Source organism: Polypterus senegalus, chromosome 3 (genome assembly GCF_016835505.1).
Source record: "Polypterus senegalus isolate Bchr_013 chromosome 3, ASM1683550v1, whole genome shotgun sequence".
Taxonomy (NCBI): Eukaryota; Metazoa; Chordata; class Cladistia; order Polypteriformes; family Polypteridae; genus Polypterus; species Polypterus senegalus.
Window position 1 is genome coordinate 240,269,221 of NC_053156.1, and position 12,532 is coordinate 240,281,752.

The 12,532-nt window shown below is 38.7% G+C and overlaps 1 protein-coding gene across 1 annotated transcript in view; it reads left to right on the forward strand.

Moving 5' to 3' along the window:
- Positions 1-7,913: 7,913 nt before the first annotated feature.
- The window catches only part of allc (allantoicase), a 62,699-nt gene continuing 58,080 nt past the window's right edge, over positions 7,914-12,532 (forward strand). The window contains exons 1-2 of the mRNA XM_039748847.1: positions 7,914-8,034; positions 11,906-11,956. Coding sequence (XP_039604781.1) covers positions 7,945-8,034; positions 11,906-11,956 — 141 coding nt within the window. The 5' untranslated portion in view covers positions 7,914-7,944. The remainder of the gene's footprint in view (positions 8,035-11,905; positions 11,957-12,532) is intronic.

Genomic DNA, 12,532 nt, shown 5'->3' on the forward strand with positions numbered 1-12,532 from the left:
CGGCTTATTTTAAAACCTACATATATATGTTTGATATAAGTCTTTTCAAAATTTATCAGATTTTATTGTAACGTTGTTAGATTTCAGATTCTTATTCTGTTTTTAAATTATAAACTAAAAAATATCAAGAACTCACATCCCGCGAGACGAGACTTTGTGCCAAGAGATTTAACCATGCCCGGGGCCGAAAATAAAAGACAAAGAGTAGGACAGCTGCTGTACAGGCTTTTAAATGCTCAAAATGTCATGCGAGATGCAGATCTCTCAGCATGGCTGCAGCAGCAAGCCAGAAGCCAATCGAGCAAAGAGGAGGTAAAAAAAAGCCTGTATTTGTTTCCCATTGTATCACTGTTTAAAAGGAGCGACAGAATCTCCTTCAGCAATGTGAGCAGCAGAGATGTGAAGTGGCTGGTGTGTAGCGCAGGCATTGCTGGTGAGCGAAGTGAGCAGGGGGCGAACCCCCTAGTTTTATATAACCCCTTAAGAGAAAATGTTATATTAATAGCTTAACCATTCTTCTATTGTACTGTTTCCAGTTTTGAACCCAGCTGAAACATAAAAAAACGAGATCTTCTTCCTCTTTCTTTAAAAAAAAACCGATACATCTGGAAAGAACTCACACGTCTCCTAAAATAAGAATTAAAATAATACATTTAAAATGTCACGTACATCCTATGCTAACAGGACTATCAATCAAATTGTGGTCATTTAAGGTATCAACTTTGTCATGTCCCATTAACAACTAGGTATAATCAATCATGTTAAAGGTTTTCTGATAATGTAGTGAATATCTTTTTTTAGTAGTGACCTAATCGATGGATTGTATCAATATAGCACAGAGGACACTTTTTTCTTTGCAAAAACACTAACATGACAAGTTTTTGCCTCTTGTGAGATTTAGATAAAGAATAATGATTGACGCTTTCTCCTGCCTGTGTCTTGTTGCTTAAATCGGGGAATTCCAGTGGGGGTGGGTGTCTGTTTCAAATTCTTTTCTCTTACACTCACCCTGTATAATTAATTGTTATGTGGAGGCAAAGACTATTTAGTAGCTTTAGGTTTAACACACAAACTCACATATCTTTGGGATACTGGGATGAGAAATTTAGTACCCAATAATTTAGCCACATCCAGACCCAATCACACAAGTTACTTTTGTCTAATATGTTGAATCATTTTTATTTTTAACAACATGGCATACTGACAGCTTACATCATCTATGAGTGTCCTCGAGACATCGAATGGTTTGACTGCTGAAAGGTAATCTTTTAAAAATGTAACTTTGCAGATCTTGGTAATTCATGTGAACATGAATAAAAGGGATTTGCTGTTTGCTTCTTTCAAAATATAATATTACATTCAAATGCAACAACATTAAGATCTAATTTGTCTCTTTCATTAAATTTGTGTTGTATGATAAGAATATTCCTTTCCAAGTAAAAAATATTCTGAAGCACAACATACATCAGTAACAACCCCACTTTGGGTCAGTTCTTGCCTTGCCTCCGATGATGCTGAGATAATCTAAAGGCTCAGTGACCCTGAATTGGATTAAGTGGGCTTGAGTGCATCATGTCATGTTATGTTAAGTAATATACTTATATACTTCAGAACTTCACACTAATTCTCTAGCTCTAGTTTCAGTGTCTGATGAAACAGATAATCATGATAAGTGCCAAATACTTCATCTTTTTATGACATGCAATCACCCTGCAGTGCTGTATGATACATTAATTTTCTTGTTCATCATTTAATTTGTAAATAAGGTTGAGGAGAAAATTTAATTATATTTAGATCACAGGCAATTCAGGAATGATTGCAGTAGCTGGAAGTAATGTAATTTAATTTCCCTCTCTGCCACATTGTTACTTTAATGGTTTAAGTTTTGTAGCCTGTGAAGCAATCTGGGGAAACTACTAAAATGATCATCACTGACTCCTCTGTTTTTTAAAAAACACATTTTTCCACTAGTTTAGTCACTTCTTATACTGTATGTTGTGTACCGGCATTCCACTAACAACCTAAAAGTAAGGTCAGCAATAAGTAATACATTTAAGAAAATGAGGCGTATGGCTGGGGCTGTTGCCCGGCTGGAATGCCTCCATGCTGGAAAAACTGGGGGAGGGATCACATCCAAAGCATTACCTCCCCCGGAGCACTAGGTGGCAGTCCCCCGGGTTGCAGCGGTGCCTCAGCCTCCTGCAGGGCTCCATAGGAGTTGGAGTTGAATACAGCCCTGTTGGGATCCGTGGGCACCAACATGGGGTGTTGCAGCTGCTGCTGAGCCCTCATTTGCAACTCTTCTCCCACAACCAAAAGTGCTGCTGAAAGTGGGTCAGTGAGCACATGGAGCCCTTCCAGGTGCCATATAAAAGGAGCCAGCAGCCACTACTCCAGGAGTCAGAGTTGGGTGGAAGAGGACAAAGCTTGCCAGGAGGAGTGGAGGCGGACAGAGAAGAGGAGCGTGTTTTGTGCTGTGCTTGTGACTGTGTTGTACACATGGGAAACGGGCTAAGGCATTTCCTACAGGGAGAAGAAAAAAAAAATAAAAACATGTGCCCTGAACTTGTGTCACATGTCTGTCTGTGTTAGGCTTGGGCGGTGGTGTGCCCCCTGGAGGTCCACAAAAGTACCACATATACTCACGTAAAAGTTGGGTCTTGTAACCCGAAAAATCGATCATAAAATCAGACCCCGATTTATACGCCCGTTCAGAAATGCAACACATACTTTTTTTTGTACATCTTCTTGCCTCCTCCAATCTTGCATCAGTTTCTCAGACACAGCGAATTTTGTTACAGCAGTGCAGTTACCAATTTCTTTCGCTACTTCAATGACTTTTCATTTAAAACCAGCTTCATATTTTCTTCTGATCGAATGCTCCATCATAGATACGGGATGCTCTTTCGATAAAGGTGTATGAGGGTGTGAGATACAAAAAACACAAATCAGTGCAAATGTTGCTTCGGAACAGTTTGGGTATTACTGTGTGGTTACGTGGGCACAATAAATAGAGATAAAAAGGCAGTGTGCTCTTACGCTCTCAGGTGGGCGTTAGCATATCATAATCTCTTGGACCAATAGTGTGAGTTTTGCGCATTCGACTTATACGACCGACATTAAAAAATACCCAAAAATATACAGTAAAATTAAGTCCCGTCTTATTCACGGGAAAACTTATTTGCGAGTATATACAGTAAGTGCCAAATGGGCTCTGTGATGCACTTGCACAATGTCCATTGTTGGTCCCTGTTTTGAACTCAGTGCTACCAGGATGAGTTTCAGCTCTGCACCCCAAAATGTAATTAAGCAGATTAGTTTAACTAAATATACTCAGTGGATATCTCATAGGAGACCCTTTTGACTTCAAACCAACCTGAATTCTTCATGACAGAGATTCAAAAGAGCTACTGAAAAAATTTGTAATGGATTTCGAGACATTCAGACTCAAAAGCATCATGTCATTCTAGAAGATTTTTCAGCCTTACATTTTTGCTGTAAACCTACCATTCCACCTCATTCCAAAGATGTTCCAATTCAACAAGATCTTTGGACTTAGTAGGCCATCGCAGTAAACTTTTATGTTTGTGGAACGAGCTTGAGATTGATCCTCTTGGAAATATTGGTTTGAAAAGAGATGCACATGGTCAGCAACATTTCATTGGTAATGCTCTAGCATTCAGATAATGCTCAGCTGGTATTAAAAGACTTAATGTGTGCCAGGAAGACATTCCCCACACAATAACTCTACCACCACCAGCCTCTAACGTTCACACAAGGCTGGATGAATCCATGATTTCATATTGTTTACTCTTAATCTTAAATACCATCTGTATTTCATGTCAGAAATTGAGATTCATTAGAACCAGATGTCATTTTTCAAATATTCAGTTGTCCAAAGCAGTCTCATCTTCTGGTTCTTAGCTGATAGGCCTGGAACTGAGTGTGGACTCCTGCTGTTGTCATCATCCTGGTACAAGGTAAGAGGCAATATGCAGATTCTGAACACCACTGTTCCTTTTATGTGTGTGCTTTCTGTTAGCTTGAACGAATCTCCTCCAAATTTCTCAATTCAACATGTCTTTGTCCAGTGAGTGGTGTTTTTTCTTTACACTGACATTCTCTGTAAACTCAGCTGTTTCTAAGATGCTGGAACCTCCATACCTGACACCAACAATAATCGTATAGTTAAAGTGTCTTGCCAATTTTAATATTTGGCTGGACAACATCTTCACCTTTTGGTAATATCTACATGCTATATGTACTCTATATAGAGTTACAGTCTCATTGTTGCGTGTTTAGAGAATCAGGCCTTTTGCATTAATGGGCAGATAAACCTTAAAAGTTCTCATTGTCTGCAGATGGCAACTGATTTTCTGCCACAGTCACACCTTGCTAATTTGCTCTTCAGCTTATGGTGATCCTTCCCACCAGTGATCACTTTTCCCAGACAAGAGGCAAATTGGCCAGCTGCAACTTTTCTTTTCAACCGTTTTCTTAATCAGAAGTTGGTTCCTTTGATGAACACATTATTTAATGAGTGTAGTTGTTTTCCTTCTTGTAAATGAACCCACAGTTAATATATGATAATTGTGTGCATTCACTGTTACAAGAATTCTCCAATTAATTTCAAGGCAGCTTTTATAAAGCAGACATTTGAAAAGATAATCTGAATGAATCAGTGAAATGCTAATGTGTTATATAGATTGCATTGCTTGTGATGGTTGGTCAGAGCTTTATAGACAATCATAACAGATCTGTAAACAAAGAGCCTTGAACACAAGTCACAAACTTACTGCATTTAGTAAAAGCAAAGCATGCAATGTGGGAAATTAGAGCTACACAGAACCTATGGAAATAGATGATCTAAAGTGCAATAATTCTTAGTAAAAGCCAATACTGACCTATAAGTCATATCCTAGTTGTAGGGTTATGCACTTTTACAAGTGCTTGAGACGAATAATCTGCCTCATGTACTTTATCTGCCTATAATACTTTAATGTTCCCTAGAGAAGTAATCTGTCTTGGGCCTGCATCCCTCATAGTATTGGTTCTGACACCAGATAGCACCTTCTCGCTGACCCTTCAACTGATATTGTGGTGTTTTTCCATATTCTTGTTGGATTCTGATGGCTTTCAGGTTACATTATTGGGAATACGAGTTGTAGAATTCCAGTAGCTGGCCTGTGCTTTCCCAAAAAAAAAAAACAATAAAGAGCTCTGTTTTATTTGAAGTGTTCACAGCTGGATTGCCTTAGTATCTTATCTAATCAGTTCTTCTATGATGGCAAATTATTGTCTAGAATAAGAAGGCTAATTGGTTCCTTTACCTTCAGCATAAACAAGCCCTTCTTCATTCTTCATCCTGAATTCAAGTTTTTTTTCCCCTGTCTACTCAAGTGCTTATTATTTAAGGAGATAGTCAATCTACAGTCAAACCTGTGGAAAGCCAGAGCCTATCCCAGAAGCACTGGGTATAAAGCAAGAACCAGTCCTGAAAGGGGAGTCAGTCCAATACGGAAAACAAATCTCCATCCATCTATCCATCCGTAATTAAAATGACATTATTCAAGTTCTGGGTCATGAACGTACACACCCATACTTATTCCCATTAGCTTAATTTAGATGCATGCTAAGAGGTGCACCTTTGGGATATGGCTGGAAAACAGGAGCCTTGGGAGATACAACAATGCAGACACTGGTACTCCACATCTTTTATATAGATGATGGTATAAAGTTGTTTTTTTGTAGTCATCTTTGTTCAAAACTACACAGACTGCATTATTTTCAGGAAACATTGCCATTTGGGCTTTTGAGAGCTGTGACCTCAAGATAAAACCAAGACTAACAGTTTAGAAGAACATTTGTGCTACTGACCCTAAAACTCTTGAGTGGCTGCATCAGTGATGCCTCCAGGAGGTTCTCTATCACCTGAGACGATGTCAGTTCCAGTACCTTTACAAAGGCAATGATAACTACCATTGAAGCTGTTATTCTGCAGAACTGTGATGAGTCTCTTGATATCTTGATTGTCAGTTCAATTGAGTTCTGAAATGACTAAACTAGCTTTTGTGGTTGTTTATAATTTTCACTTTTATTCTGATGATATTATTTGGTTGTTTGACTTTGGTATAGCTGATGCCATTTTTGTAGATCCTTGCATGGTTTACTGGTGTTGTGCTGGTGGCCAGTTATGTGTTATTAAGGTCATGTAACATATTGTGTCGTCGCAACTAATCTGTTGTGGCGGATGGCCAGGGTCCTAACCCTGCTGGGATGCCTCGACAGTTTCAGGACTGGGGGAGAAAACTTATTAAGGTAAATACCTTCTCTTGAGCGCTATATGTGGCAGGGCCCCTGGGTTGCAGTGGTGCCTTGAACTCCCACAGGGTTTCTTGGGAACTGAAGCTTGGAGCAGCCATGCAGGAACTGCTGAGCCCTGTTTGGCAGCACTTCCTCCACACTCGGAAATGCTGCCGGAAGAAGGAGCTCTTCCGGGTGTCCTATAAAAGGAGATAGCCACCATTACTCTGGGAGACAGAGTCGTTGGAAGAGGATGAAGCTTGCCGGAAGGCGGACAGAGAAAGAAAGAAGAAGAAAAGGATTTTGTGCTGGACCGTGTTTGGTGTGCTGTGTTGTACAGGTGGGAAACTGGGGAAGGCATTTTCCATGGGAAAAAAAGAGACAAATAAATGCGTATGTTTTGTTTAAGATGGCTGAGAGCAATTTCAGGAATCCAAGTAGCAAGCATAGGAGAGGGGGACTGGGAAGGCATTCAACCTGTCAACCTGATTACAAACATGGAAGTGTGCCTCCTACAGCCCATGAGCTGTACCATTCATAGGGGAAAGGAGAATGCTCTGCAGCATCTGGAGCTCTAAGTATGTCTTTGTAACCTGGTTCTGGTTGCTGGTTCAGGCATGGTGCTGACAGAGAATGCCGCTGAGCAACTTAAGCAGGATGGAGATGAACTTTGTTCTAGTTAGAATGAGGGTTAAGTTTGATTTTGAGACTGAGTTAGGACTTTTTGTAACATATTTTCTGACTATTTTCTGGTTTTGTGTCCTGATCTTTGATGATTGGCTTTGTTTGTTTCCTTTAGTGTTTAGCCCTCCACCTGTTCAAAGACTAATTGTTCTGCTTGCCTACTTTTGTACTTGCCATCTCCAAGTCATTTCCTCCAGGACACCAACTTGCAAGATATTCATAACCAGAACCAGCTCCACTGGACGGCCAACTTTAACAGAATGAGTTACCCCCCTACTCCCGAATCAAGGTCAGACAACTTTAGGTTGTTAGACACCCTCCAGATCTACTTTACAAACGAACAGATCCACATCACTATCCATGAGACCCTATCTAAGGAACATTTCTTATGGCCCTCTATCATGTAGCACTTTGGTTTGATATAGACCACCTTTCTGAACCGGTGCCCCTTAAATGAATCAATTAGATGTGGGAAGCCTCTCCCCCACTATTCAATGTGGGGATTGGACTCCTCATTCCCCCAAGGTCATATTCAACCTTAAGTGCCAGGTATGTGTTCTCCAATTCTTTCAACACAGGCTTTACGCAGACATCTAGCTGCCACTATTTTTATTCTTGTCTAACTCAAAATCATGTTTTATTAAACATTTTCCAAAATGTCTCACATTATAGCATTTTATTGCACTTTTTCCTCTTTTATAATATCTATTACTGACTGGTTCATGATTTCTTGCATTATCTTTGTAAAAATTAAAAGTTTGACTGACTGTACATCATTTATTTAATGGAGTACCGGTATATTTAATTCAGTCAGCATCAATGTTTTTTTTCTCACTTATCATTCAGCAAAAGTTGGTTAATCATTACACACCAGCGACCGACTTCCAGCCAGCCCTGGAACACTGAACCCTGGCAGGGATCAACAGTCATCTTAACTGTGGAATATATACTGTTAGCATGGCCGTTCGGCAGACTGCTGAAACCGCTGCACATCACTGCTCCTTTTCACAGTTAAACAACCTGGCATGTGAGACAAATGGAGCGAAGGTAAATAGAGATAATTATATTTACACATCATGAGATGGAAAATGCTTAGTTTAGCTGGAAACAGTAGCTGAATAATAAATGAAGACGTTCTCTGTTACATTTGGCGCCACTGTCACTCTTCAGCTGATGTGTCGCACTACAGTTAATGGATATCTCAGTTATTTGGTGCAAGCTTCACATCTTCAGCGGCGGCTTGCCTTTTACTGTTTTAAGAAGATTTCGGAGCAAGGGTAGTACTAGGGTGTTGTACCGTGTTAGCCATTATGAATGTAGTGAGAAGTCAAGCAAAATGACACCTTTTATTGGCGAACTAAAAAGATTACAATATGCAAGCTTCCGAGGCAACTCAGGCCCCTTCTTCAGGCAAGTTGTACATCTTGCCTGAAGAGGAGAGCAAGGGTAGAATAATTTTCACTCTGCATATGAATATATTATTATTAAACAATATTTCTCCATGTTTACTTTTAATATTATTTAAATTTTACATTATTAGGAAAATTTTAAGTGGTATTTGATTTTAAAAGTGGTGTCCCTCTGGTATGAATGCTGGAGCAACTGCTCTTTTTATATACATAAGTGATCTGAACAAGAATCTAATCATTAAGCTGGCTATATTTGCAGATGATATCAAACGAGGTGAAAGGGCAGTAATCTAGAATCAGCTAAATTGTTACAGAGGGACCTGGACAGCACGCAGGCTTAGGGAGATTTGGAGCAAATGCAATTGAATGTAAATAAATGTTAAGTATAACACATAGGAAGTAGACATGTTTGGTTTGAATACATAATGGGAGGTCTGAAAGAACGCTTTATGAGAAGGAGCTAGGAGTCAGAGTGGACTCATTACTATCTACTGTACATCCAATCAGAAGCGATTAAGAAGTCTAAAAGGATTACAGCTTATATATCACAACGTGTGGAGTACAAGTCAAGGAATGTTATGTTTAAGTTATATAAAGCACTAGTGTAGCCTAACCTGGAATACTGTGGACAATTTTAGTCTCCAACAAAGACATAGCAGCGCTTGAGAAAGTCCAGAGGAGAGCGACTATAGGCTAATTTATGGAATGCAAGATAAGAGTTATGAGGAGAGATTGAAGGAATTTAATGTTTTCAGTTTAATTAAATTATTAAGAAGGAATTGAGAGATGAGAAGATCACAGTGTTTAAAATTATGACGAGAATTAGTGCTGTGGATTCTAGCTGTTTAAAATAAATTCTTCAGCAAGAAAACAGGGACACTGTTGGAATCTTGTTAAGGGCAAAAAGTGAATTACCAAGTAGGTGTGTTGCAGAAAAGGACTTTGGTGACCTTCAAATCACTACTTGATGGTATTTTAGAAATTCTAGGTAAACAGGACGGACAAGCTTGTTGAACTGGGCTTGCCATGATTGTTCTAATTTTATAATTTCCATGTGAGGAGAAATGAGGTGCCAACATTAGATGGCAAGCTTTTATTAGCAGTAATATGACATTTGAATTTTGCATATGCTATTACATAAATATCTGCCAATATTGCACAGTACTCTATGTGTTAAATTATTTTAGATTTGCTTAATTATATAATTATATTTCACATTTCATACTGTATTGGCATCACACTCACAGTGAGCTCTTGCCATGTATCTTTAGCTGCCAAAATAAATTTAATTTGAAAGGGCAAAATGAAAATCACTGAGTTAACATGGATGACACACGTCTCAAAAATATTGCAGATTGGATTATCTGATTTCCTATTTAAACACTCTATATGTGGTGTCCAATAGTGGACTGACAGCCTGTTCAGATTTGGCTCCAATCTTGTACCTGAAGCTGATGGAAGAGGCTCCAGCCCCTGCAGTCCAGTACTGGATTAAGTGAGGTTATTAAAGGTGGATGATACCTGTTTGTTTTTCTTTGATAGACTGATGCCTTGTCCAGGGTGGGCTCCTGCTTTATGCTCAAAGTTGCTGTGATGGGCTCTAGTTTTTCTTAGAATTGGTTTGAGCAGAAGCAGTAACTTTTTTAATATATGCTGTATGTTTCTGATTTTGAGGATGGCTGACTTTTAATGCAGATTTATAGTTTTGTGCTTGTAGGTCAAGTCCGGACCTTGAAATACATAATGATATGAAGGTCACTATATAATTTGTACTGTTATCAAAAACAAAGAATTGATTAAATCCTTCTTTTAAAGTGTTAATATACACTCACTGGCCACTTTATTAGGTATACCTGTTAAACTGCTTGTTAATGCAAATATCTAATCAACCAATCGCATGGCAGCCACTCAATGCATTTAGGCACGTAGACATTGTCAAGACAACCTGCTGAAGTTCAAACTGAGCATCAGAATGGGGAAGAAAGTTGATTTAAGTGACTTTGAAAGTGATATGGTTGTTGATGACAGATGGACTTGATGCCAAAAATTGCTAAGATACTATGATTTTCATACACAACCATCTCTGGGATTTACAAAGAATGGTCCGAAAAAGGGAAAATACCCAGTGACTGGCAATTGTTTGTGTGAAAATGCCTTGTTGATACAAGAGGTCAGATGAGAAAGGCCAGACTGGTTTGAGGGGCTAGAAATGCAACAGTAATTGAAATAATCACTTGTTACAACCGAGGTATGCAGAAGAGCATCTCTGAATGGACAGCATGTTGAACCTTGAAATAGTTGGGCTACAGCAGCAGGAGACCACAGCGGGTGCCACTCCTGTCACTTAAGAACAAGCGACTGAGATTACTATTTGCACGGGCTCACCAAAACTGGACAACAGAAGACTGGAAAAACAATGATTAGTCTTGATTTCTGCTGCAAAATGTGGATGGTAGGGTCATAATTTGACATCAACATCATGAAAGCATGTATCCTTCCTGCCTTGTACTAAGAGTTCAGGTTGGTGGTGGTGTAATGGTGTAGGGGATATTGGCACACTTTGGGCCCCTTAATACCAATTGAGTATCATTTAAATGCTACAGCCTACCTGAATATTTTTGCTGACCATGACTGCAGTATACCCATCTTTTGATGGCTACCAACCAGCAGGATAATGCGCCATGTCACACAGCTCAAAACATCTCAAACTGGTTTCTTGAACATGATAATGAGTTCACTGTACTCAAATGGCCTCCACAGTGCAATAGAGCACCTTTAGGATGTGGTGGAATGTGAGACTCACATCATGGATGTGCTACTGACGAATCTGTAACAACTGCGTAATGCTATCATGTCAATATGGACCAAAATTCCCAAGGAATGTTTCCAGAACCTTGTTGAACCTTTGCCATGAAGAATTATGGCACTTGTGAAGGCAAAAGGTGGTCCAACCTAGTACTAGCAAGGTGTACTTAATAAAGTGGCTGGTGCTGCTTTTTGTACCCCACAGATATCCCTTAACACATGTATGAAGTCTGCGAACAAAGGTAAAAGAAAAAGGACAAACATAAAATATATACATTTAATGTTAGTTTTGCCACCTTAAAACAGGCTAATGCTGTAAAGTACTAGGCAGTGAGATGGTGCTCAAAAAATGAAAAAAAAAAAAACAGATTGTCAAGAAAATTGATACTTAAGGTGTGGACTGTAAAGATGAATAGACGCCCAGAATTTCAAATAATATTTTTAAAAGCAGTGAAGAAAAATTAATGACAAACTTTAAAAAAACCATGTAAGATAGATTTTTATAAAGATGTTTGTATCCAAGTTTTGTTTTTACTGCAATTGATTAACACAGGTACAGTTAGATGTTTCATTTGTTCTCTTGTCAGCAGATAGGTGTTCAAGGTTATTTCTGCTATTATGTTCTGGTTTATATAATGGGATCTTTGCTACAGAATCCTACAATACTATTTATATATTCTGATTGCATGTGCTTATTCTTTCAGGTTATTTTTTCAACAGATGACTTTTTTGCCCCAGCATCTAACCTTCTGAAGGTATTGTAATATATATTTTTTTCTTTAAACTTTAAAACTTTCTAGTAATATTTAAGAGAAATACATTTCAATAAACAAACACGTACAATGTTAAGGTATTTAACAAATCCAGCGTTGGGACACACAATCGCAGAACCTATTCATAGAACGAAGATACAGGAAACTACTTTGGTTTTGATAATGAAAATGTTGAGAGAGTGGCCTAACAGACCACCCACCCTATTTGGAGCTGTTAAACTGGAGGTGATGGGGCACTGGAGTGCAAACTGGAGTGCAATAAGTGCAGAGAAGTGTATCCTGGGATTCTACAAGAGAAAGATGATCTTCAGAATCCTTTAAAAGATTCAAATGATCAAAACTTTCCAAAAAGGTCTTAACCATCCTTTAGGCTCAGGATGGATTATATAGCCAAGAAATGTTTTCCTTGAGTATTAGAATGTTTATCCATATTTTTGAATTTTAAACCTGTCCCACTGTTTATAGAGCTGATTAATCTTGAGGTCTGTAGTTTAATTTACTTGAAAAATCTTTGTGACCAATGGCTGTATGTAGGAAAGGAAATATCCACTTGTACCA